At 48.4% G+C, this 27882-nt stretch overlaps 1 protein-coding gene across 1 annotated transcript; it reads left to right on the forward strand.

Annotated features, from left to right (window-relative positions):
- The first annotated feature begins 2516 nt into the window (after window positions 1-2516).
- On the forward strand, window positions 2517-27574 carry POLE4 (DNA polymerase epsilon 4, accessory subunit). The gene is made up of 4 exons (XM_088474295.1): window positions 2517-2937; window positions 4702-4786; window positions 11770-11811; window positions 27374-27574. Exons 1-4 carry the CDS (start codon window positions 2698-2700, stop codon window positions 27385-27387), a joined length of 381 nt encoding a protein of 126 aa, XP_088330421.1. The 5' UTR covers window positions 2517-2697; the 3' UTR covers window positions 27388-27574.
- The last annotated feature ends 308 nt before the right edge of the window (window positions 27575-27882 follow it).

The following is a 27882-nucleotide window of genomic DNA, read 5'->3' on the forward strand; positions in this document are numbered from 1 at the left end:
TAGAAGCACCAGAGCAGAGAGCGACACCCCAGGCAGGAAAGAGGAACTGCATGACTTTTGACAGGTGCAGGGTGCTAGAATAAACACTATACATTATATTTTTAATAACAATATATTATTTTGACAATTTTATTGGTAGGGTCCCCCCACAAGATTGTTGAGCTGAGGCCCCCACAGACCTTAATCCAGCCCTGTTAGTCAGGCATATATGGCAGCAGATTTTTGATTAAATAGCTGGGTACCTATCTAATAATCTGCATGACACATCCATTATAAAGAAATTAAAGGGCCTAAAACATTTGAAAGTATAGTCAATACTTATAAATATAGTGTTCATTCTAGCACCCTGCACCTGTCACAACCCGTGCAGTTCCTCTTTACTGCCTGGGGTGTTGCTCTCTGCTCTGGTGCTTCTAGCACACTCGGATCTGTATCTCAACAGTTTGTTGCATCATCTGAGTGTGCTAGAAGCACCAGAGCAGAGAGCGAAACCCCAGGCAGGAAAGCTGAGCTGCACAGATTGTGACAGTTGCAGGGTGCTAGAATGAACACTACACATGTGTCAAACTGATTTTATTTCATACACGTCAAACTTAATTTAAAATGCCATGGCCATTTTACAGGCTTAAATATCTTACAAACTCCTTTATAAAATCACTATATAGACATTCCCTTTCTAGATTGATGAATGTGAAAAAAAAATGGATAAACCCATGCTCAGCAGTAAAATAGATTGAGAAAAGAGTCCCTGCACGTTACAGCCTCCAAGATGCATGCACATAGCAGAGACCATGTTGAGAAGCTAGTTTAAGGAAATGAGTTTCAGTTTTTAAGAGGGCGGTATCTGGGGAGAAAGACTGTTAGAAGGTCAAGCCTAGAACCATAACTAGGGCTGTGCGGCCAGTGCCGCCGTATAGAGTGCAGGGTGCTCTGGGACGGAACCAGCCGCTGCCCACGATATCCATCTGCCAGGCGCCTTCTGCGATGTTCCGCTTCTCTGCAATCTCTAGAGCTCAGGACCTCATTCAGATCAGCTCGCAAGCGCTTGAGCGCTCGCAAGCGCTTGAGCGCTCGCAAGCGGGTCGATGTTTGACTGTGCGCACACGCAGTGGCCGCACTGCGTGTGCGCAAGCCCCGAAGCGAGAGAGAATTTCTCTCGCTCCGGGGCTCACTACAAAAGGGGCGGCTGTCGATGTTGATCGACAGCTCGACCCGTTTTGTAGGCATGGCGGGGGGGTGGCTTCACAAGCGAACGCCTGCCGTTTGTGGACGGCCCCACTGACATCACCAGTGATGTCAGTGGGAGAGCTTCTGGCTCTATTAGAGCCGAAAGCTCTCTGGGGCTTGCGGCAGGCGAGACCTTACCTCAAGGGTCTCGTCACAAGCCCCGATGGTCGCGATGGTCTTGACCATCACGACTATCATCCTGGCTGCTCGTTAAAGCTGTGGCCTAGCGAGCGGCCAGGAGGCTGGATTATTTTTTAGATGCGGCCGCCCTCATTCAGGCTGCGGGTGTACCCCGGAACTTTTGAACAGCTAATAACAGATAAGCCTGTTTGAACTTTTTTTATGTAATTCTTCATTTTTATGTGTGTATCTGTATGTATTGGACTTAAACGTTTTTTGGAGTTTGCTACACTATGAGAGTGTTTCTCTCCTTTTAATCTATGGTTGGAGTACATTGCCATTTATTGTTGGATGACTAAGAAACCCAACCTGGTGGAGTCAGGAAAAGGATCTTTAACCCAACACTTGTTGTTTTCGTTAATACGGTACGCATTTTTACTAGTGAGAGTGCACCGCTTTATACATACTACTACACTATAAAGGCGCTTGTTCTCACCTTTCTGTTTTACGTAAATCTGGGATCATACAACAATTGATTCCTCTGGAGAACATACAGCTGCCACTGTGAAAACAGGATTATAGTGAAATAGAGGCTGACATCCATATAAAACAGCCACATCTACACAGAAAAACTACGGGACTGAGCGCTATTTCAGTACCATACTGTAATATATACAGGAGCAGAAGTATGGGAGACAATGGAGGCGCCTGCCACCGGGTGCCAGCACTGAAGGGGCACCTCCTCTATCACCCACAATATATTCACCCCATTTAGGGCTGTAAATATGGGGGATAGGGGGGGCACTAAATGATAACTTGCCTCCGGGCGTCTGGGATGAACTTACGCCACTGAATATATATATATACTGTATGCCTCCATGGAGATAGCCACAGTATAAGTTTATTTTAAAAGGTTTGGTCTATCATATGTTTAAACAGTTTGCTTAAAAAAACATCGGTAAACATCGGTTCCACGGAACCAATGTTTATATCTAAATAATGTTTTGTAGTCAATGTTAAAAACATCGGTACTTCCAATGTTTTCTTTCGATGTCCCATCCTTATTGTGAGGTAGTAAGCAAGGATAGCCAATTGGGAGTTGTGTGATCATTACCGCGCCCTCTACGGTCCTGGGAGGGTTGGTACACTCATATATGTGGCGTTACCATGGTGAGTGAAAGTCACTGACAGAGTCAACCTCTCTAGTCCCCGGATGTAACTGTGTCCATAACCAATAGGAGCGCCGCCCTGCTGCCAGCAGCCAGAGACTATTGGAAGGCACGTCATGACTGTGGTGTTTTCCCGCTCTGGACGCAGAGCGGAGTGTCCCTCCTAATAGACTCTAGACCGATGGCTGCTGAGGAGGAGGCGGTTGGGGCTGAGGCCGCGTCACCGCCTGAGGCTCCCGGTACTGACAGTGATAGTAAACATACGGGAGAGGAATCCGAGAAAGCACCGGCGCCTCCGCCACAGGCAGCATCACAGAAGCTTGTCAGACTGCCCATGTCTCGGGTGAAGGCGCTGATGAAGTCGGACCCGGATGTGTCTCTCGCCAGTCAGGAGTCCGTGTTCATCATCAGCAAAGCTACGGTGAGAGCTGCTGGTCTGTTGATGACCTGGGTCTCTGACGTTTCCCGTGCTTACTGTATAGCTTATGCTTCTTATACTTGTGCTGCAAATGTCGACATCTGGAAAATGTTGACCTAGTGGAAAATGTTGGCATTTAGGTTAGGACCAGCTGTAGGTTTAGGAGTAAGGTTATAGACTTACCTGGAAAATACATTTTCAACATTTCATCAGTGTCGTCAAGTTCTCTATTGACATTCTGACCACATTGACATTCTCATATTGAGATTATGAATGATGACATGGTCATTGTCAACATAATATACTGACGCTGGCACTTCCTAAGCTGAGTTGTGCACCATAGTTACCATTGGCAGTAATGAGGGCTGGATGTGTTAACTAGAAAAAAAATGGCATAAACGTATGGGATGTAGTCAGGAAAGAGACAGTCGAAATGCCAACCGCCGGCTTCCCAAGACGGTGAAAGCCCAGCATGGGACTAATAATAGGTGTCTAAATACAAACGCCTATCATTAGCCCTACGCCGAAATCCCGGCATACCGAACGTAGGTTAGCCGCCCGTCGGGACCTCATAGCCACGGGTGGGGGGGTTAGGTATTTAGGGACTCCCGACGGGACTTATGGTTAGGCACCCCCCCGAGAGGGGGGGGTGGGGGGGTTAGGTTTAGGCAATAGGGGGGGAGGTTAGAGTTAGGCACCCCTAATGGAGGGTTAGGGGAGGGAGAGGGGAGGGTTTGGGTACTTTCTTGCCTTAGTCAGTATCTTCATCTGCCGGTGTTGGGTCCAGCGGTAATACATACCGATTCCAAAACTTATAACAGGTGACAATTGCAAAAAATGAAAAGGAATCTGGTTTGGTATACTTCTACCGACTCCACCCAACATTGTCTCTGAGTCCACAGCCCTGCAGTAAAATATTAGTCAAGTCTTCAGATATACTCTGCTCCTTCCAAATTATTTACATATCTTGTCCTGTAAAACCAACTACAACCTTCATCTGACAGCAAATACAAGAAGTGCAATACAGCCAGAAGTGTAATCATACTGTATAGCAGGCATACAGCAGAGGTGCCCAGACTTTTGGACTTTGTGATATGCTTTCAAAGCTGAAAATATTTTGTGATCTACCAAACAACCACATTTGTGTGCGAACGGAAAAGGGGATGTGACCTCGCAGCAATGAGCGTGGGTACTGACCCCCCAAAATCACACATTGGGTTTTTACCGTGGGGGCCAAACACTGACACCCCCCCCCCCCCCCCCCCCACAGGAAAAAAAAAAAAAATAGTCCCTGACAAATTTTTTTAACTTGCATTAAATTGCCCCAGCCCCCCCACAGAAGACTGACCTGTCTGAGAGAGAGGAGCTCCCAGTCCATCCCTGTCCCCAAGCTGCGGGTGACACGAGCATTCCAGCAGCAGCCTCAGTGCAAGCCCCGCCGTTCTCGATCCGTTCAGAGTACCGGCGATGGCCGCACTGCACCCCATTTGGGTTTGGTGCCCTCAAGTCGGCCCTGCTCCCATGACCCCCTTAAACCAGCTTTCTGACAGCCAACAGACAGCCGCTGCTTCATTTCAGCACTGCTGAGCTAGCCAGTAACAATCAACCTGATTCTTATTGGATGCTGCTTGGGCGTCCACTGTGATCAACTGGTCGAGTGTCTGTGATCGTTGCGTTGGCAACCCCTGCCCTATAGTATATACAACCATGACTTTAACATGCAGATATGTAGTGTGCAAAATAAAGAATATTTATTTTTTGCTACAGGAATTATTCATTGAAACCATTGCCAAAGACTCCTATATATATGCTCAACGAGGGAAGAGGAAAACACTACAGCGCAAAGACCTAGGTATGAATTAATTCAGTTTATATTGGTTTCATTTATTTCCTGTAGTGTTTCATAATAATTTTCTCAACCTTGAAAACAAGCCAAAATTATTTTAGAATGAGCTTAATACTAGGGGTAAACCTCAATGAAACGATGCAGAATGTTATGAATCAAGTCTGATTCAATTAGATCTGCACACTGTAATTGGCTCTGGGTGCTGCATTGGTCGTTGAGGTGCGTACCCAGCCTTACACATTATAGCATATTTAATCGAATGGACCAGCCAAGAATCAGCTGATCGGCCTAATTATTGCACAGTATGTAGCACTGTTAATAGTGTGTGACACGATTTTAATGATAACTTTTATATTTAATCTTAATTAAGAGTATATCGCTAAAATAAATAAAGGTGGCACTGTAATGAATGGTTTATTAGCCATTAAATTATGTTATTCGTTTAAAAACTCAAGCCTCATACTGTAAAACAATTTTCATAATATATTATGATTACTATTTATTTATATTGTGCACACATATTCCGCAGCGCTTTTACAGAGAGAATATTTGTCCCTGCCGCAGTGGAGCTTACAATCTATGTTCCCTATCACATGCATAGCGTTCCGCTAGGCTGTTTTAGCGGGGCGCGGCGCCCTGCCCTCCTTCTGGAGGGCAAAAAGCACCCTGCCCTCCAGGAGGAGGGCAGAAAGCGCCCTGCCCTCACAGCCTGCGGGAGCCGTTCTCACCCGCGGGACGCAGTGTCCCGCAGGTGGAGAAACATGCGGTGTCCTGGTCACCGCTGGAGAATAGATGCCGGGCGCATGCGCCCGGCATCTATTCTCCCTTTCTGCAGAGCTTGGGGGCTGCCCGGCATGTCCGTAAGCGCAGGGCACGCCCCCAAGTATGACGAAAAGGGGACGCGTCTTATAGACACGCCCCCTTTTCATGACCACGCCCCCTTTTCGGGGGGGCGCGCATAAGGTTGCCCTCTCTAGCTCCGGCGGCAGGCAGAGTGAACACTAACATGCACAATAGGGTTAATTTTGTTGGGAGCCAATTAACCTACCAGTATATTTTTGGGGTGTGGGAGGAAACCCACACAAGCATAGGAAGAATATACCAACTCCACACAGTGGTGGCCATGGTGGGAATTGAACACATGACATTAGTGCTGTGAGGCAGTAATACTAACCATTACACTGTCAGTGCTGCCCATGGTTTAAAAACTCAAGCGCTACATACTATAAAACAGTTTTCATAATATCATATAAATGGCTTTCTCTTTATACAGCCAAATTAAAGCACAACCAACACTGACATATTGGTATTATAATAGGAGTGACCTATAATGCAATTAGTACTATTGAAAGTTCTTTACTACTGGTAATATACATGGTAAGAAGTTAGTAGGGGAGATTCTAATCCACCATTCCATTCTTATTCATTACGTTAAAATTTGGAGACTAAACAAGACTACAATTTTCTTATTGTTGCAGAGCTCTGTGCCAAACTGTTAGAAGTGAAGGGCAGACAAGTTTAGGAATGTAATTGTAATGTACACTCTTCAAATCTTGTATTACTTGTAGTTTATTAATATAAGCCAATAGAAGTTGCCCCTTATTTAAAAATGAAATATTTCAAAGGAGCAGACAGATGATTTTTGTACAGCCTGTATGTTGTGGTTGTTGGACATAACCTTGGTTATGTTTGTTTATCCCGTCCCCAGACAATTTCGTGTTTTACATGAAAACTGACTTTTATTTATCAAATGAGTTGCAAAATGAATAGAACATATAGTCAAGATAGTGTTCACTCTAGGTCCGGCGGGAGGCAGGGCGCCGGACCCAGAGTGAGTGCACTTTTGCGCGCGGCGAAGGCGCGCGCAGGAAAAGGACGTGGCCAAAGAAAAGGGAGCCTGTCTGTATGACGCGCCCCCTTTTCGCAACTCCTGGGGGCGTGCCCGGCACTAACGGACATGCCGGGCAGCCCCCAAGCGCTGCGGTCACTGTGAATGGATGCTGGGCGCATGCGCCCGGCGTCCATTCACCTGCTCTGACCGCTGCGCTGCAATTTTGACCACCCGCGGGACACAGCAACCCGTGGTTGGAGGCAGAACCCGCAGTCTGTCTCAGCGGCCGCTGCGCTGGAGGGCAGGGCGCGTTCTGCCCTTCAGAAATAGGGCAGGGCGCGTTCTGCACTTCAAAAATTGGATAGGGCGCGACACCCTGCTAAAACAGGATAGCGGGAACACTATCAAGACATTGGCAAAGTTAGAAATAATGGTTTTTTATTTTAAATAATAATTTTGTCCTTCAAACTTTCATCAAAGAATGCTCCTTTTGCAGCAATTACAGTATTGCAGACCTTTGGCATTCTAGCTGTTCATTTGTTGAGGTAATCTGAAGAAATTTCACCCCACGCTTCCTGAAGTACCTCCCACAAGTTGGATTGGCTTGATGGGCACTTCTTGCGTACCATACGGTCAAGCTGCTCCCACAACAGCTCAATGAGGTTGAGATCTGGTGACTGCGCTGGCCACTCCATTACAGACAGAATACCAGCTGCCTGCTTCTTCCCTAAATAGTTCTTGTATAATTTGGAGGTGTACTTCGGGTCAATGTCCTGTTGGAGGGGGAAATTGGCTCCAATCAAGCAATGTCCACAGGTTATGGCATGGCGTTGCAAAATGGAGTGATAACCTTCCTTATTCAAAATCCCTTTTACCTTGTACAAATCTCCCACTTTACCATAGCAGCCCCAGACCATCACATTACCTCCACCATGCTTGACAGACTGCGTCAGGCACTCTTCCAGCTTCTTTTCACTTGTTCTGCATTTCACAAATGTTCTTCTGTGTGATCCAAACACCTCAAACTTCGATTCGTCTGTCCATAACACTTTATTCCAATCTTCCTCTGTCCAATGTCTGTGTTCTTTTGCCCATATTAATGTTTTCCTTTTATTGGCCAGTCTCAGATATGACTTTTTCTTTGCCACTCTGCCTAGAAGGCCAGCTTCCCGCAGTCGCCTCTTCACTGTAGACGTTGACACTGGCGTTTTGCGGGTACCATTTAATGAAGCTGCCAGTTGAGGACATGTGAGGCGTCTATTTCTCAAAGTAGAGACTCTAATGTACTTGTCGTCTTGCACAGTTGCGCACCGGGGCCTCCCACTACTCTTTTTACTCTGCATTAAGCAGCCCAAGCTTTAATTTTATGATTTCATTAACTTTTTATTTTTTACCAAACGGGCGAGCAGCACCAGACTGTCCTCCGGACGGATCAGCTTCCGCTCCATCACCCCCCTGCGGCGCTGTGACACCAAGCCACTCCCGGCGGGGCTCCGAGTGAGGACTACTAGCTGGCTCCCCGGACCCCAAACTGCAGCCCGGAATCGAGGGGATAGATAAGGCGGAACCCCGTTCGTGGGGACCCGCGTCTTAGTGCAGTCTTGCCTCCTGTCTCAGGAGACAGACTTAGACGCTGATGTTAAGACTGGCTCGCCCACTAGACCACCGGGGCATAACGATACTGGCGCAGAGGCATATTATAAAGGCCAGGGGACCCGTTGGTTAACGTCAACCAGGAGATAAGCGCCCCTCCCCCAGCTCAGGGCGCCATTCTGCTGCGGTCTTGGTGTTCCCTGAGCTGCTCTTCCCTCACCCTCTGCCCTCTTAGAGTCGCGCGGTAGCCATTTTACTCAAGCAGGTCTCCGGGAAACGCTGGGTCCAGTCTCCCTGGGCCAGGTTATACAGTGCTATATTCTACCAGCCACTGTGGTCTGTGTAGTTGATTTTAGTGCCCATTGCAGACATGTAATGTTTTTTTCTGCATTTGTATGTGACTTGTGCTAGTGCTAATCTCTTTTCTATACTGTCAGTTTATACATGTTCCTTTTTTCTACTATACCCTAACAAACTAAGGTATAGGAAGTTCATTGTACCTCACATCTGCTATTTAAGTTTGAGGACTATCACATACTATATACAGCACAGTTGCACATTACACTGTGCCAAATATACTGTGGTTGCACACTACATTGTGCCACATACAACACATACTGAAAGGTGTTCATTGCACTGTATCATACTGTGTATTCTATACTTGTGGCTATGTCTGGCAGAGGAAAGAATAACAAGCAGCCTGATGCTGTTCCTCCTACTCTGATATCTCGTAAGTCCTTCTCTGCGGGCTTAGCCACAGAGGACCTCATTCAGGATGTTCTCTATATTGTTACACAGCCCCAGGTCCATCAGCCCTGGTGTCTCTCCCTCAGGACCCACCCTGGGCTACCTTTTCACAAATGCTGTCAAAACTTGTGGACCAAGTAGCAGTCTCCGTGGTAGCTCCACCTATGGGATGGCCACAGCAGGCACCCCCTGCAAATCCTTTGCCTCCCCCCATGGATAGACATACTGTCTACCTCAGTCCAGTTTGGCTAATACCTCTATGGTTTTTCAGCAAATACTGCACAAAGATAAACTAGTGTTCACTCTAGCTCCGGCGGCAGGCAGGGCGCCAGAGCCAAAGAGGGCACCTTTGTGTGCGCGCCGAAGGCGCACGCGTCCGAAAAGGGGGCATGGCCATTGAAAAAAGGGCGTGTCTATAAGACGCGTCCCCTTTTCGTCACTCCTGGGGGCGTGCCCGGCACTTACGGACACGCCGGGCAGCTCCCAAGCGCTGCGGACAGGGAGAGTAGATGCCGGCGGTGCCCAGGTCAACGCACATTTCTCCACCCACGGGACACTGCGACCCACGGGTGAAGACGGCACCCGCAGACTGTGAGGGCAGGGTGCTTTTTGCCCTCCTTCTGCAGGGCAGGGTGCTTTCTGCCCTACAGGAGGATGGCAGGGCGCCGCGCCCCGCTAAAACAGCCTAGCGGGAACGCTACAAACCCTTATCTACTAAGCCTACTAAACATACTATGGGGCATATGTATCAAAGCTTGATGTGAGATAAAATTGTGAGATATAGATCGCCAACCAATCAGCTTCTAACTTAAGCTGAGTACACACTGACAGATATATCTGTCCAATCTGTCTGGTGGGGAGGAAAATCTGGTAATGTATGGGAGTAAATACCAATAGAAATTTGCTCCAAAACCCTGGAAGACAGAACAGATTTTCCTTTCCATCAGACGAATTAGACAGATATATCTCAGTGTGTACCCAGCCTTACCTTTTGCAGGCTGTGTTTTAAGAAATGATAGTTTGGAGCTGATTGGTGATATACATTTCACAATTTTATCTCACATCAAGCTTTGACATATATGCCCCTATATCTTCCCAATCCATAGAGTTATCTGATTCTGAGATATCACCTGGGGAGGCAAAAGATGCAGATATCTCTCACCCCCTAAACTAAATGTACTTGCTCTTGTGAGAGTTGTTAAAACTATTCTATAAATATAAGAGGATGAGCCCACTCCTAAGAAAAAACATGCACTTTTTAAGCGACAAAAGGTTTTTACCAGGGTTTTCTCACTCTGGTCAAATGAGTGAAGCTTGCAATATGCCAGCTAAATGGTTTCAAATTCCAAAACTATTCAGTTCCTTTTAACCGCTTCCAGCTACTGATTGTACTAAATGGGAAGTGTCCCCAACGGTGTATTATCATGTAACACGTCTGGTTAAAAATGCCACCTTGCCCATTCATACTGCATCCTCCTTAAAGGAGACCACAGATAGATGGTCTCTGCTTTATTTGGTTTCAGCGCAGAATTGCTCCTATACTGGATGTTCACACTTTCATGCAGGGTGTTCTACGAATACAACCTCCCTTTGTCCCTCCTGTGGCTCCATGGGATTTGTCAGTGGTGCTCCAAGCACTTCAGGAACCTCCATTCGAACCCCTGGAATCAGTGGATGTCAAATGGCTCACTGCGAAGACTTTTTCTTCTGGCTACCACATCAAATCAGGGTATCTGATTTAGGGGCGCTTTCATATCGCTCCCACTTTTTGATATTTCATCAGCAGCCAGCAGGTGTGGATTTGGGGCCTGGGCCGCCAGCTAGTTACAGCTGGTGCAGTGGCAGACATGCACCGGAACATTTTGAATCTTGCACAGGTCGCAAGCCAATCGGACTCCACTTTGTGTGTGTGCCGGGTGCAGGGGGAGCAGTGGGCCACAGATGCAGATCGGGCACCATAGCAGCCGCACCCATGGCAATGCCGGGTATCCCAGCTAGTATCATATACTGTATAACTCAGCAGTATGTTTCAATAAAACTTAAAAATGCTGAAAATCTAAATTTTGATTCTCAAAAAAGTTTTAAAAATTTTGAAAAGAAAAAAAAAAAAAATCTCTTTGGGATTTATTAACATCAGTGTGAACAAAGTGTTATTTTGGGATCATCTGTTACGACAGGCCGACATATTGGATCCTGGGTACACATCAGAACGATGTAATGTCATTAACGACGGAACGATCACTCTTTCCATCCTTCATTACACTGCATGGTGTCGCATGCGACCATAGGAGCGCGCTTATCATGCGTACACACTGCACGATTTATCGTTCTAATTTGGCTAAATCGGTACAACATTGCTCCAGTGTGTACCCAGCATTACACAACAACAGCTTTTTGATGGGGCTGAGGAAAACATTACAGAAATGCATTTTACTTTCTCAACACTAAGCACATTATGGGCCGTCTTCAATTGTATTGCTTTTCAATTGTTGCTCCTGTTGGGTGCGATCAGTAAAACATTCTGCGGTGATATATATCATATGCAAACCCATAAAAATAGGTTTAAAATGAGACCTTGCCCAACTCTAGCTCAATTAGGTGAACTGCAAATGCTATTTAAAAAAAATGTTAATGGCTAATTTTTTGTTAAAACTTTAAAGGCATATAACTTCAAAATCTTAGGCTGACATGTACACTGGTTTTGAAGTTCTATTTACACCCAAGGCATCAATTAATATACCAACTTTCAATCTGGAACAGTTTGAAACACTGTGTTGATTTGGTGTGGAATAACCTTACAGTCTTGTTTGTGTTTCAGATAATGCAATAGATGCCATTGATGAATTTGCATTTCTGGAAGGTAAGAACATTTTATTAAGGGCATTATGTCATGGTTTAGTATTTACAAATATAGATGTTATTAGTGTTCCCTCTAGCTCCGACGGGAGGCAGGGCGCCGGAGCTAGAGAGGGCATGCCCGTGCGAGACCGAGAAGAGGGCGTGGTCATCGGAAAAGGGGGCGTGTCTATAAGACGCGTCCCCTTTTCGTCACTCTTGGGGGCGTGCCCGGCACTTACGGACACGCCGGGCAGCCCCCAAGCCCTGCAGACAGGGAGAATAGATGCCGGGCGCATGCGCCCGGCGTCTATACTCCGGTGGTGACCGGGTCACCGCATGTTTCTCCACCCGCGGGACACTGCGTCCCGCGGGTGAGAACGGCTCCCGCAGGCTGTGAGGGCAGGGCGCTTTTTGCCCTCCTCCTGGAGGGCAGGGTGCTTTTTGCCCTCCAGAAGGAGGGCAGGGCGCCGCGCCCCGCTAAAACAGCCTAGCGGGAACGCTATGTTATAATACCTGGATAGCTTATAAACCTGATTAATACCTTTTCTACTTCAGGGTCCATAGGGGGTCCACAGGGCTGACCTTGGGGTATAGGTTGGGAACCAAATCCGGACACCACGCAGTTAAGGCTTCTAGCTCCCAGGATGCACTGGATCCACTCTCCCTATAACCCTGCCCCCAAGCCAGAGGTTCCTCAGTTTAAGTTGGTGCCCGGTCGGAGTCGGTTCACCGTTATCACAGGGGGGCTGATTAGCAGCCCGTAAAGCTTTATTTTAATTTTTTTCAGTTCAAAGTTTTTTATTTTTACTTTGGACTCTACTCAGCGTCAGACTGTCCATAGGACGTCCAAGCTGCCACTCCGTCACGCCGCCGGCGCTGAGGCGCCAGTACAGATTTGGGGATCTCAGCGGGACCCCAGAGTCTGTACTAGCTGGACTCTGCGGGTGCCCAGGACTGCTGCCGGATCAATGGGAAGCAGGTAAGTCGCGGAGCGCTACATTGCGGCGCCCGCAGGTAATATGCAGTCTGAGGCCTCCAATCTCTGGGGACAGACCGGAGACGCTGGCAGTGGAGCGGGCTCTCCCTCCGTGGAGGCATACCCCGCGTGTCCACTAGTCCACCAGGGACTTAATGATCGGTGCTGGGAGCCGGCGTCCCGGGGGTTAATAGCTGGCCAGGGGAGGAAGCCTTCCCTGTTGTAGCGGCTCCTCCCCTCAGCTCAGCGCACCTTTCAGTGTTATAGTCTGGCGTCGCTGACCTGCTTCCTCCGCGGGCCACGCTTCCTCTGAGGTCTCCAGCGGCCATTTTCTCTGTGTTGCAGCAGCAGATCTCCGGAGATGGCAGTTAGTCCAGTCCCCCTGCGTACCTCACCATCAGGTCAGTGTACACAGTGCAATAGCCTTCCCAGACACTGAATCTGGGCAGTTGAATGTAGCGACATTTTGTAGTATATTATATATCATGCTTATGTATGTATGTATATATATTTCTGCATTGTATGTGACTTATGCTAGTGCTGACTGTCTGTGCTTTTTCTCTCACCTGTCAGATAGATAGATAGATAGATATATATATCTATCTATCTATCTATCTATCTATCTATCTATCCCTTTTCCTTACTATCTGCCCTAATACAGCTAAAGTACTTAGGGTGGTTCTGAGACCTCACATATATATACTTTGTCAATATTTGTGAGGCTTGTCACACTGTTGCGTGCTGCACGTTGCTAATCTTAGCGTCAGTCTGGACCAGTTTAGCGCTGCTTAATATTTCCGCGATAGTCAGATATGTCTGACCGGGAGATAGAGTGCGATGCTGCACCCATTTTTGCTATCCTGCAAGTCTTGGACTACAGGTATTAGTGCGGAGGATTTGACTCAGAAAGGGTTATGTATGCGGCGCCATCTGGTGCCAGGCCCCTTGCACGATCCCCTTGGGCGGTTTGTTTCTGAGGATCCTCTCCATTGCGGATCACTGGGCGGGCCCCGTTGTTGTAACTTGGGGTTACTTCACCATACTGCCCTTTTCATCTCGGTATCTCGCAGTTTCTTGCACTTTGCCCTGTGACACAGACTATCGCTCCCTGCCGGGGTTTTTCACAGTACATGAATTCCTTCTGGTACCACAACAGTCTGTAATTCCCCTTGCAGGGATTACCACAACAGCCACCCTGGGTGGATGTCGTTTTCTACGAAGCACAAAATGGCGTGATATACACCCTGTGGCTCTTTCCCTCTCACACGGGGGGAGCCGATTTCAAGTATTATTATTATCCCTGCTTTGGGGCTGGTGGTCAGGTCCATTCTGGTTATACAGAATGTCGATCCTGCACCTGTACCATACACCCTCAGTTTAACGTGGGGATCCCCGTTTCTGTCCAGCGGGTAGATCTCTGGGCGGGAATCTGGCTGTCGCCAGATACGAGGTCTCACAAAAGCGATTTGGCCTCCTGTTTCCCATTCCCTGAGGGTCATCACAAGTAATAGAAATCACCTCCTGGGTTGGATTTGCATGTTACTCGTCTGATTACAGGCGTTACTACGCCTCCCTTTCCTGCCTGGACAGATTCTATGGATCCGTAGGTGATAACTGTGCCTAAAATCAATATTCTCGCTTTCAGTGGCGGTTGCCTGTCCTACCAACATGTCTGGGGTTCAAATGTCTTTTGTTGCTCACATAAGATATGCAGTTATCATATATGGCAATACCTACATTGGATACCAGTCTCCTAACCTTCAGGGTTTCGGCTGCGACTGTATCCGCCGCTATACCCTTGGGATGTGCTCTAGGAAAGCAGAGGTGCAGATACCATCTATGGGGAAGATCTTGTTTGGTCCTGACCTTGATAAGTTTGTAGCAACATTGGCAGTATTCCTAATATAGGATTACCGCCTTCAGCTACTCCCTGCTACAATCGGACTAAATCTGTTAAGTCTTTTTGTCCTCAAGGTCAGCCTAAGGGTTGTCAGGTACCAGGTTGTCGGCCTCCACAATGGCCATCCATACCTGGTACTGAGCAGACCTGGACTTCCAGACGACCCTGCTTCTAAACCTAACGATAAACCTTCAGCCTGACGGGACAGGTCTACATCTGGGGGATTCCAGAGTGAGATACCGACTTTCTCAGTTCACCCAGTGCTTGTGTCAAGTCACCACGGAACTTGGGTAGGAGTTGTAGTATCTCACGGATGCAGCCTCTCATTGCTCAGGCGGCCTCCTCACATGTGTTGTTACACGGGCCCTTCTTCAGACCCGATCAGGGCCTTACAAATCCAGAAAGATATACAGTCTTTGCGGTAAGCAGAGCTATTTCGGCCAGCCTCACTATCTCTCTTAGCGAGGGACTGGTTGTTCTGCTTTCTTTCTGGGGCAGTGGCCGACTAGTCCTGATTTGCCTATCCTCTGTCTCAAATCCCTGAACCAGTTTCTAAAGGTGCCTGGACTTAGGAAGAGTCCCCTATGCTCCATCATCCGATGTTTGGAACCTGGGGACTTTATGGTATCTCTGCATATTCAGGACACGTACCTACGGGTACATATAGAGTCCTCATCGGCATTGGCTCAGGTTTGCTGTGCCACAGCAACACTTACAATTTTCGGCCTCTGCCCTTTGGACTGTCCACAGCCCCACCGGGGTTTACCAGATTTATGGATTTTCTGACAGTTCACCTGTTCAGTGTATCCGACTGCTCCAGTATCTGGACGGCCTCCTGCTCTTAGCAGGATCACCGAGGTACTTTGCAGCCATGTCAGGTTAACCGTTGCTTCTTCACAGGCACAAATGGTTAATCAACAGGGCAAAAGTCCTCCCTGCATCCCTCACAGGGTATACTTCATCTGGGAGCCCTGCGGTAATTCTCAGAATCAGAGAATTCTTCTGGCGTAAGACAAGATCTCCAATCTTCGACTAGGAGTGCGCTGATGTCTACGCAGTCGACATATGTCATTACACTCTGTACTGCACGTTCTAATACCTTCGGATGGGTAGAATATGCTCAGTTCCATTCCAGGCCTTTCCATAATCTGCTCCTCTCCAGATGGAACGAGTTTTTTCATCAGATCACTGTTCAGACAATGATGCTCTCTCCGGAGGCGTGTCGGTCTCTGTCTGGGTGGCTATGGCCATCTCATCCAGGGTATTCTTTGCTACAGACTCCAGTCTCTGGGGGGGCAGTGTCTGGTCTGCATTCTTTTCGGGGCAGTTGGAAGTCTGTCGATTCCGCCCTGCCAATTAACTTGTTGGAACTTTAGGCTGTCTTGGGCCTTCACTCTGGCCTAACACATACTTCACGGTAAACCTGAAAAGGTTCAGTCCAACAGTGTAACAGTGGCTTCCATCTAGGAGACACTGGTCGTTAGGTAGCATTGACAGGAATGTCACACATTCTGACACAGTCCGAGGGTCTCCTCCCGGCCATCTCTGCAGTGTTCACTCCGGGAGTTCTCCATTGGGAAGCGGACTTCCCCAGCCGTCACGACGTGCTTCCCGGGGACTGGTCTCTTTTCCAAGGGAGGTTTCAACTCCTATTGAGCAGAGGGGGCCTCCCAGAGGTGGTCCTCATGGCCTTCTGACTCTATCACACGCTGTCTGTGTTAGAGTTCAGCACTAGAGGTACTGAAGCTACCTTCGGTGACGCATTATCAGTGAAGTAGACCTTCCACTTTGTGTACCGGTTTCCTCCGGTCTCCCTTCTTCCTCGAGATCTTCGGAAGTTTTCAATCGAGACGGAGGTGCTTTCCTGCTCGTGGCTCCAGATTGCCCCAGACGTCACTGGTACTTAGTTTTTTGGAATCTCCCCATCGATTCTCCGTTCCTGCTGTTTCACTAACCGGACCTTTTGTTTCAGGGTCCTTGGTTTTTCCCTAGACCTGGATCGTTTGTCTTTAACTACGTCCCTACTGTGGTCCTAAGGCTTCTCTGGCTCTCGTTATTGAAATGTTTAGAGCGCATAGACCAGCTTTTGCTGGGTTCTACCACAGACTGTGGCATACATAATTCTTATGGTATCGTACCTGTCGCTACGATCCTCCGGTGTTTAGGATTTCCAGAAGTTCTGGCATTCTTTCCATCTGGCTTGGGTCTCTACTTCAGTCTGGCCTTTCTGAGAGTGTGGATCTCTGCACGGTCAGTAGGGTTCAGCTGTGGAATTGCTCCACTCTCTGGTATCGGATCCATCCTTCAGGGTGTTTTCTGGATTATGCCTCCGTTTGTCTCCCCTAGGGGCTCCTTGGGATTTGGTAGTGTTTCTTCGTGCCCTCCTGGGACCTTCATTTGAACCACCAGCTTTGATTGCCATTACATGGTCTATAGATTAGTCAGAGTCTCTCCCTCTCCCTCCATGTCAGGGTTGTGAGTTGCACTCTCCCTGTGTCTCTTTCTAAAGTGGTTTTTACGTTCCATAGTATTCTGGAACTTATGGTACTGATATTTCAGTCACCAGTCCTCAGCTGGTGTGGCCTCATTGACTGTGGTCCGGCCTCTCCGGATTTATGTAATCCGTTCAAGTTCCTTCAGGAAATCAGACTCCTTATTTGTGGTCTTTGGATTTCACAGGAAAGGATGGCCGGCAAATAGACTGACATTGGCTAGATGACTTCGTATGACTATCTCAGGGGCCTACACATTGGATAGGCCTTTCTGTTTCTGTGGATGCTTATACTACTCGAGCTGTGGGTGGCTCGCTGTCACGCCTCGGCTGTTCTACCTTGCAAGGTGGCCACGTGGTCTTCTGTCCACACCTTTTTAAGGTTCTATGCATTGGTTTCCTTTGCCTCTCAGGATGCTTCCTTTGGGCGACGAATTCTCCTCTCAGCACAGGAGCGTCCCCACCCTTATAAGGACTGCTTTGGGACATCCCCAAGGTCAACCCTGTGGACCCTGAAGTAGAAAACAAGAGAAATGGTAAGAACTTACCTTTGTTATCTTTGTTTCTACGAGGTCCACAGGGCCCCGCCCTGACGCACCTGGCTTCATATGGGCTGTGTAACTGGTCACCGGTTTCCCGTCTCCTCCTCTGTGGGTATGGTTCTTGAGTGTTCCAGTCTTCTCTTTCTTTTCTCCTCCGGCCTTTGGCTACTTACAAACTGAGGTGCCTCTGGCTTGGGGGCGGGGCTATAGGGAGAGTGGACCCAGTGCATCCTGGGAGCTAAAAGCTTTAACTGCGTGGTGCACGGATTTGGTTCCCAACCTATACCCCAAGGTCAACCCTGTGGACCCTATAGAAACAAAGACAACAAAGGTAAGTTCTTACCATATCTCTTGTTATCATTATAGATGTATGCATACTCACCTGTGCGATTTCTTTTTCAACTGCACTACTTAGTTTTTTTTTTGTTTTTTTTTACTTCAGGGTCCATAGGGTATCCACAGAATACCTTGGGGTATAGGTGATGACGTCGGGCATCGGACACCACAGAGCTAATTTTCAGCCTCCCAGGAAGCAAATCAGTTTCGTGGGTGTCCAGCCAGGAGCCACGTTCACAGAGTGGGGCTGTAATGGCCCCTGAAGTTTCTTCAAAGAGCAGCTGTGCTGCACAAGATGAGCTGTACAGCATGGACAGTCAGTACTGATGTCCATGCTGTCGCTCCTAAACCCCTCCGGACCAGAACGCCGGTACTGATGCGGGGATGCTGATAGGTATTTGGGGTCACAGCTAGCGGTGACCCCCGGATTACCAGGACTGTGGCCGGATTCAAGGGGGTAGGTAAGCAGCGGGGTCCCGCGGCGGGCACCCGCCAGTAACAGTCCTTTGGGTCCCCAGGCAGGGGGCTCCCTGGGAACTGGCTGCGCGTGGGTCCAGGTACTGATCCTGCACCTTCCACTAGATCACCATGGACAGCGGACCGCAACAGGTGCGGTACAGCGCAGCGTCCCAGGGGTTAATAGCATGCCTGGGGAGAGCGCTTTCCCTGTCTTAACAGCCGGCGCCTCCCCCGCTGCACAGTGCCATTCCACAGCGGTCTGAGCGGGCTGTGTCAGCGCTCATCCCCGGGCCCACCTCCTCTCTGCTCCTCAGCGGCCATTTTCTCACTACATGTGCTGGGAATGACAAACGCTGCTGGAAGCTGATACAGGCATTGCGGTCCGGGTCCCCCTGCATACCACTCCTCCAGAGTAAGGTCAGAGTATGCTGCACTGTTCCTACCAGGCTCTGTGTCTGTGTAGTTGATTACAGTGTTAATAGTGCAGGGAGTTATTTCTGCATTGTATGTGACTTAATGCTAGCGCTGTTTGCCTGTACTTTCATTTCTGACAGCCATTTTACTATCCCTGTTCTTCTTCTGCTAAAGCCCTTGCGGTACGGTGTTGCAGGGTCCTCATTGCCTCACAGTAAAATATATTGTCTGTGAGGGGAGTCGCATACACTCCGTTACACTCATCATGTCTGAGAGTGAACATAATTTTCCTCTCCAGCTAAGGTGTACCATTAGTGGTGAGTGAGGGACACACTGAAGGTGTATGTCGGGCACGTTATATAATTTCACGCCCTATTACTGTGCGCCTGTGCAGGAACTGCCCTGGGCCTGTTTTTGCTACGGCACTTACAACCCTGGTGGGTCAGTTGGCGTTTCCCCCTGAGCTTCCCCAAATGGGGTTATCGCAGCAGTCATTCGGGTCATCACCCATGCAGGGGTTTCCTAGACAGTTGATGGTACCCCAGTGTCTCCCACTGTCACCCCCCCAGGTCTCCCAGGAACCTGCGTGGGTAAATTCATTGTCCAATACGGTAAAGCACCTGACGGACGTTTTACAGGGGGAGTCATCATTGCGGCCCGCAAAGTGGCCTTTAGTGTCTCAGATTGCTCATTATGAGGAGGATGACATGACATCTGATGACCGAGAGATTTTGGACCTCTCCCGTATTAGGGAGGTGGAGTCTAAGTAAAAAATGTATATATCTGGCCTTATACGGGCAGTCCGTGAGGCCTTGGTTATTACAGATGACGATCCCCACGTGGCCAAATCTAAATATGCCTTCTTTAAGGATATTAAGGGTTATGCCACTGTATTTGCTCTATCTGGTCAGTTAGTGGATCATTTAGAGGAGGTGTGGAAAAATCCAGGTAAGCGGTACCAGCCTCAAAAACTTTGGGCTTTTGCATACCCCTTTGCGGATAATTATTTTTCCAAATGGGAAACCCCTCCACAGGTGGATTCTCATGTCACACGCCTTGTGAGGAGTGCTACATTGCCCATGCCTTCCATGTCCTCTTTAAAGGATGTCACGGATCGCAAGGTGGAACTATGCCTGAAATCCATTTATTCCCTTGCACGGGGGGGGCGTCCAGACAGGCAATGGCCGTGTGCCGGGTAGCCAGAGCCATGGATCGTTGGGCTGATAGCTTGGAGATGTCTCTAGACCCTGACTCGTCACCTGAGCAGGTGAAGTTAGTGGGTAACCTCAGAGACTCAGCTACGTATATTAATGAGGCAGCCTTGGATATAGGGCTTCTCACTTCCAGAATTTACTCAGCAGCAGTGGCTGCACGCCGCGCCCTCTGGTTGCGTTCTTGGAAAGCAGCCGCAGATTCCAAAAAGGGATTGGAATGCTTGCCCTTTGAAGGACAGGTCCTGTTTGGCCCTGATCTGGACAAAATTTGTGGCCACTCTGCTAGCGGCTAAGTCTGCGTATCTGCCATCAGCGACAGTCCCATCAGGGTCTGGTACTTCAGCCCTATAGGGCCCAGGGTAAGTTCAAAGTGCAGTCCTTTCCGAGACAGGCAGGGGCCAAGAAACTTGCCAAGCCAAAGAAGCAGGCTTGGAGTACAAGACGTCCAACTCCTAAGTCGGACGTCTGACGGGACAGGTCTCCCCTTGGGGGTCCCCAAAGTGGGAGGCCGACTTCTTCAGTTCGCCCAGTGCTGGTGTCTCATAACCACAGACACTTGGGTAAGAGAAATGGTCTCTCAGGGGTACGCCCTCTCCTTTCGACGGAGGCCTCCCAGTCGGGTTTTTCACCACTGCCTTCAGTCACATGAAGACAAGGCCCAGGAATTCTGGAAGGTGATCCACTGTATGCTCCAGGCTGGAGTAATAGTGCCGGTCCCATTGTCCCAGAGCGGATTGGGGTATTACTCCAATCTCTTTCTGGTACAGAAACCCAGTTCGTCTTACAGGCCCATCCTCAACCTCAAATCACTCAACAAATTTTTGAGGGTTCCTCTGTTCAGGATGGAGACTCTGCGCTCCATAATTTTGGTGATGGAGCCTGGGGATTTTATGGTGTCGCTAGATATTCAGGATGCCTGCATATTTCTGTTGTCTCAGCACACCAGCATTTCCTCAGGTTTGCAGTAAAAGACCAACATTTCCAATTTCAGGCACTGCCCTTTGGTCTGGCCACAGTGCCTCGAGTGTTTACCAAAGTCATGGCAGCTCACCTGCGGACGCAGGGGGTCCGCCTGTTGCCTTATCTGGACGACCTTCTGCTTTTGGCAAGGTCTCCAGAGGTCCTTCAGCGCCATCTGCAACTGACAGTCTCTGTGTTGCAGGCTCACGGCTGGCTGATAAACTGGAAGAAATCATCTCTGGTACCATCACAGAGGATGCTCCATCTCGGAGCCGTGTTGGACTCCCAACATTAGAGGATCTTTATGACTGAGGAAAAGATCTCTGCATTGCAGGCAAGAGTACGCAGTTGCCTGCAGAGTCGCCAGGTGTCTATTCACTCGGCGATGAGGTTACTGGGATCCATGGTGTCGATGTTCGACAGGGTGGAGTTTGCCCAGTTTCACTCCAGTCCTCTGCAGAAGTTGATCCTCTCCAGATGGAATGGGTTGCCCCACCGGATAAAGACTCAGACAATGGTGCTGTCCCCGGAGGTACGTCTGTCGGAAAGCCCGTGCAGGTACAGTCTGGCAACGCCACCACGGTGGCTTACATAAACCGCCAAGGAGGAACCCGCAGTCAGGCAGCTCTGACAGGTGTCCCGCATTCTAGCGTGGGCGGAAGGCAATCTCCCTGCCATCTCGGCAGTGTTCATACCAGGAGTCCAACTGGGAAGCAGACTTTCTCAGCCATCAAGACGTGCATCCAGGAGAGTGGTCTCTTCACCAGGAGGTGTTTCAGCTACTGGTGAACAAGTGGGGCCTTCCAGAGGTAGATCTCATGGCCTCCCGACACAACCACAAGCTGCCTGTGTACGGGTCAAGAACAAGAGACGCAAAGGCGCTTCTAGTAGATGCCCTGTCGGTCAGGTGGACCTTCCAGTTTGCGTACCTCTTCCCTCCATTCTCCCTTCCTTCTTTCTCGAGTGATACGCAAATTCAAGCAAGAAGGCGGCACGCTCCTGCTGATAGCTACAGCGTGCCCCCAGACGGTCCTTGCCATCACCCGGACCTGGGCCGTCTGTCTTTGACAGCGTGACTGTTGAAGCTGCCCTCTTGAGGTCCAGGGGTTTTTCCAGCTCTGTTGTTTCCACCATGCTCAGAGCTCGGAAGCTATCTTCTGCAAGAATTTACCACCGAGTGTGGCATACTTTCTTTGAATGGTGTCGACTTAGAGGCTATGATCCTCAGGTTTCTAGGATATTCAGGATTTTGGCTTTCCTACAGGCGGGCTTAGATCACGGTCTTCGCCTTGCTTCACTGAAGGTGCAGGTTTCCGCCCTCTGTGTGGTTTCAGCGTAGGATTGCTATACTTCCCGATGTCCCAGTTGCAGCTTCATCTTAGACTGACAATTGCCTGTCTACACAGACACAGCTGGATCATAAATTGGAAGAAGTTGTCGTTTCTTCCAGTACAGCAGATGATGCATCTTGGGGCACGCTTGGATTTTCTGGCACAGAGGATATATCTTCCAGACAAGATTGCGGCCCTTCAGTTGCGGATACGCAGGTTTCTTCACAGACGGTCAGTATCTATTCATTTAGAGATGCAGGTTCTGGGATCCATGGTGTCCACCTTCGACATGGTGGAATATCCCCAGTTCCACTGCAGACCGTTGCAGCAGTTAATCCTCTCGCACTGGAACCAAAGTCACAGACAATCCGTCTTTTGCCAGAAGTGCGACTGTCCCTGTCATCGTGGTTATAGCATTCCTGCTAGGCTGTTTTAGCGGGGCGCTGCGCCCTGCCCTCACAGCCTGCGGGTGCCATCTTCACCCACGGGTTGCAGTGTTCCGCGGGTGGGGAAATGTGCGGTGACCCAGTCACCGCCAGTGAATAGATGCCGGGCGCATGCGTCCGGCAACTATTCTCCCTGTCAGCAGCGCTTGGGGGCTGCCCAGCGTGTTCGTAAGTGCCGGGCACGCCCCCAAGTGTGACTAAGAGGTGACGTGTTTATAGACACGCCCCCTTTTCAATGGCTCCGCCCCCTTTTCGGGTGCGCGTGGAAGTGCCTTCTCTAGCTCCAGCGCCCTGCCTGCCACCAGAGCTAGAGGGAACACTAGGTTACAGAAGTGCCATCTCAAGAGTCGCCCTTTCTGGATTCTAGATTGGGTGCTCCTCCCTACCGATGCCAACCTCCGCGGATGGGGCGCAATGACGGGTCGACACACATTTCAGGAAAAATGGACAACCAGGAAAAGTCTCCTGTCCATAAATGTCCTGGAACTGCGAGCGCTATTCAGAGCGCTGGTCAAGCACCGGAAGTACTAAAGGGCAGGCCTGTCCAGGTACAATCTGACAACGCCACCGCAGTAGCCTACCTCAGCCGTCAGGGTGACACGCGGAGCCAGGCTGTCATGGTGGAAGTGTCAAACATTCTAGTGATCTAGTGAAACTTCAAACTGGCGTATCTGTTTCCTCTGTTTTCACTTCCAAGGGTCATCAAGAAGTTCAAACAGGAGGGCGGACAGTAATACTGATAGCCCCTTCGTGGCCCAGATGCCATTGGTTCACCGACCTACAGAGTGTCCCCATAGACACTCCATGGCCTCTTTCTCTAAGTCCAGACCTGTTAATACAGAGTCCCTGCCTGTATCCGGACCTTCCTCGTCTGTCTTTGAAAGCGTGACGCTTGAGACTTCCGTCCTAAGAGCTAAAGGTTTTCTGTAATTCAGACAATGCTTAGGGCATGGAAACCTTCCTCTGCCCGCATTTATTACAGAATTTGGCACTCGTATTTTCAGTGGTGTGAACATAGAAAGTATGATCCCTAAGTGTTTAGGGTCTCTCAAGTGCTTTCCTTTCTTCAGGCGGGATTAGATCTGGGTCTCCATCTGGCCATCCTGAGGGTCCATGCATCTGCACTTTCAGTTTGGTTTCACCGAAGGATCGCCCCGTTACCTAATGTTTAGGACATTTTTTTTTCAGGGTGTTCTGAGGGTTCAGCCTTCTTTTGTCCCTCCGGTAGCTCCATGGGATTTGATTTTGGATCTCAGGGCTCTACAGGCTCCCCCATTCGAACTCCTGAAATCAGTAGACCCTAAGTGGTTGACAGCAAAAATAGTATTTCTTCTTGCTATTGCCTCTGCCCAAAGGGTCTCTGATTTAGCAGCCCTTTCTTTTCGCTCTCCTCTTCATACAAGGGTGGGTTGCCAGCCTAATGGGGGTATCCACTTAGCGATATACAAACGAGAGCACGATTGCGACATTGCAGTCGTGCTGTCGTTTGTATAGCTAGTGATGTGCATAGACTGAACGTTCACTCGTTCAATCCCGGCACATCCCTCATCCCCGCACATGCAGAACCTGACGAGATAGTCAGGTTGACCTGCATGTACGGGCGATGTCGGAAGCGACCCGTGGACACGCGCATCGCAGGTCGCTTCCGTCCAAAACATGCACGATGCATGTGCGATTTGCAAGTGATTGCATGATAACGATGCCGTTATCGTGCAATCGCTTGTTTAAATCGCTTAGTGGATACCCCCCATTAGGTTGTATCCCGGTTCCGTGTGAATGAAGAAATTGTGGTTCCAGCATTTCAGGCTTCAGGTATATACTTGGATCGCACCAACTCCATTAGGAAAACAGATTCTCTATTTGTGTTGTATGGCTGTCATACAACAGACTCTGGCCAGATGGGTCTGGCTGGCCTGCCAACAAACAGACTCTGGCCAGATGGGTTCGTGTACACACAGGCTGATCTCCTAACACAGTGACAGCGGTATACGTTTATGAAACCGGCGGACGGAATGCCGACCACCGGCTTCCAGACTACTTAATCCCGGAGAGGGTTAAATGACAGGCGTCTAAATCTAGACGCCTGTCATTTTACTGACGCCGGGAGACCGGCGCCCGGTATCCTGATCGAAGGGATGCCGGGCGCGGACAGCTGCGGTAGGGAGAGGTTTAAGTTTAAGGCTACCGGGAGGGACTTAAGGTTAGGCACCCCCCGGGAGGTTAGGGGGGGGGGAGGGTTAGGCACCCCCGGGGGGAGGTTAAGGTTAGGCACCCCCCCCCCCTTGGGTTTAGGTGGTGGGTAAGGGGGGTTTAGGTTTAGGCACTTAGAGGGGGGGACTAGGGCTAGGCACAGGGGGGGGATTAGGGTTAGGCACCCTAAAGGAGGGTTAGGGGGTAAAATTAGGTTAGTTTATACTTACCTGGGAACGATCGGGATTTCCTCCTCTGTCGGGCTGCCGCTGCTGGGATCTGCGGCTGGCAGTGAATAATCATCCTTTCTACTGAGACACAGAAGCATCCCCACCCTTAAAGAGAACTGCTTTGGGACATCCCCAAGGTAATTTGTGTGGACCCTATGGACCCAGATGAAGAAGATAAGAGTTATGGTATAACATACCTTTGTTAACTCTTTTTCTTCGAGGTCCATAGGGTCCACAGGACACCCACCCTAACGCACTTGTGTTATTGGGTAATCTTTTCTTTTGTATTTCTGTGCTTCCCTCTTCTTTGAGAGAGTGGTTCTAGAGTACAAGGGTCCTTTCTTCTAATCTTTTTCCTTCTGCTTTTGGCTTGGTAACAAACTGGCTGTAGCCAGGGCGGGATATATATGGAGGAGGACCCAGTGCATCCTGGGAGCTGAGAGCTTGTTAACTGTTTGCCTGGATCACTCCAACCACATACCCCAAGGTAATTTCTGTGGACCCTATGGACCTCGAAGAAAAAGAGTTAACAAAGGTATGTTATACCATAACTCTTATTATTGGCTGCAATATTGCAGAATGTTTGGCAATTAAGATGTTAGAATAGTACATCGAACTATTTTAACCTTTCTGCTGCCTGTTTGCAAAATCTGCACCTTAGGAAGCCACACCATTTTCTTGTTATAACACTTGGTATTTTGTTCATATGGTATTTCTAACGTTTGAAGGCAAGTTAGCTCTCCTTTTGTAGAGCATTTTAGGGGCATATTTATTATCTGGGAATTGGTCACAATAAGTATTATTTTCTTATTTCCGCTTTTCGTGGCAACAAGAAATTGAGTAATGCCAGAATGTACTAATATTCACATTCAGCAAGCCAGTCGCTGCAATGTTTTAGAAATGAAGTGATCGATAATGTGACCACTTTATTTCTGTTTTTGGAACCCAGCCGCACAACTGCACATGTGCAGTCATCAGAACATGCATCTGCAAACGACCATCGCCGGAGAGGGATCCCTGGAATGGTCTGCGAATTGTAGCTCATAGGCTACAATGGCTAACACAATTTTATCTCTTTCCAAGCTTTATTAAATCTCCCCCTAAATCTCTTATGGGCATTCTACCAGGAAAAGGGTGAATATATGTCAAAAATGTCTTCATAATTAAAAATTCTTTTTGTACAATTCATTCAACCCACAAAATTCCTCTGATTTTATTCAGCACCGTCTGACAGAGATGCATCAATTATTTGTATATGTTTTGAACTGCAATTTAGTGTGCATTTTGCTTTCTTTAATTTACCGCTTTTAATCTTTAACCCCTACACTCACTCAAACACACTCACTGTTTGTAGAACCTACTTTATTTTGTTTATGATGTGTTAAAATACAGTACCATAGACTTAAGGCTCAAACACACTTAACGAAATCGCTCATGGAGCATATCGTTAAGTGTTTCACCTGCACTACTGGGCTCAATGTCGTTCCCGACATTGAGCATACACACTGAACGATATCATTAACGATAACGTTCAGTGTCTGCACCCTCCCTCATCCCCGAACTTGCACAACTCCATGCGATGAAAGACATTAACGTTCCGCGGGAGCGTGCATCGTTAATGATATCATGCATACATACTTTACGATATTCTATGCGATTTAACATTACTGTCCAGTGTGTATGCGGCTTTAGATATCCATTTGTATGGTGCGTCATGTTAACGCATGATTTACCACAAGTGCTCTGTGTAATATCTGGTACCTGGTACTCACTAGATCCAGATTGTGCCTTTAATATAGAAACATCAGTGGCTAACTGCTAATGCAGTTTCTCTCATTGGCCTTCCAAGATTTGTTCATGGGATTTTGTAGAAACTATATTGGCACTTTTCAAAAGCCTCACATCAATTATCATGCAGCTCTTTGTAGAAGGGCTATACACAGATTGATACCTTTTTGAGTTGCGTTAAATGGGAAAAAATGCATATACTGAGGCCTCTGATGCTTGTGCTAACATTGTTATAGACTCACAGAAAATGCCACATCTTGGGGACTGAATGTTTTTGAACTAAAATGTATTTTCTTTGTATCAACAGGCACGCTGGATTGATGGGATGGAAATAATCTTGTCCGTATCTGATTGTAACGTTTTGTCCCAAAGTATTATTAGGACTTATAGTATTTAACAAAGGACATCACTGCTTTCCAAAAGGTGTTCATTCTTTATTCTGTTTTCTTGTTTTGTTCCCTTTTGGATTTCTCTTGGGGGAAAATAAACTTCTGATATTTGAAATGTATTTTTATTTTTTTTTATTATTATTTATTTTTATTATATATTAGCAGTGCCTACCTGTCGTTGCTGAGTGCTTATAAATTTTATTCAATGATACTGAATCGACGATTAAAAGTAATGTGGATGGGGACAGACTCGTATGGTTGTCAGTGAGATCAGTCTGAGCTGTGCAGGCATTGTGGTGGCCACCCCTTCCCTCTATTTCAGTCCTCTTCTGCACTGGGGTCCTCTGGAGCATGTCAGTCACAAGCTCCGCCCCCCAGATATACAAAGAGCTGCTGCTGGAAGAGGCACAGTACATTATCTTTGTAA

The sequence above is a fragment of the Taudactylus pleione genome, unplaced genomic scaffold, assembly GCF_031769625.1.
Source record: "Taudactylus pleione unplaced genomic scaffold, aTauple2 ptg000152l, whole genome shotgun sequence".
Taxonomy (NCBI): Eukaryota; Metazoa; Chordata; class Amphibia; order Anura; family Myobatrachidae; genus Taudactylus; species Taudactylus pleione.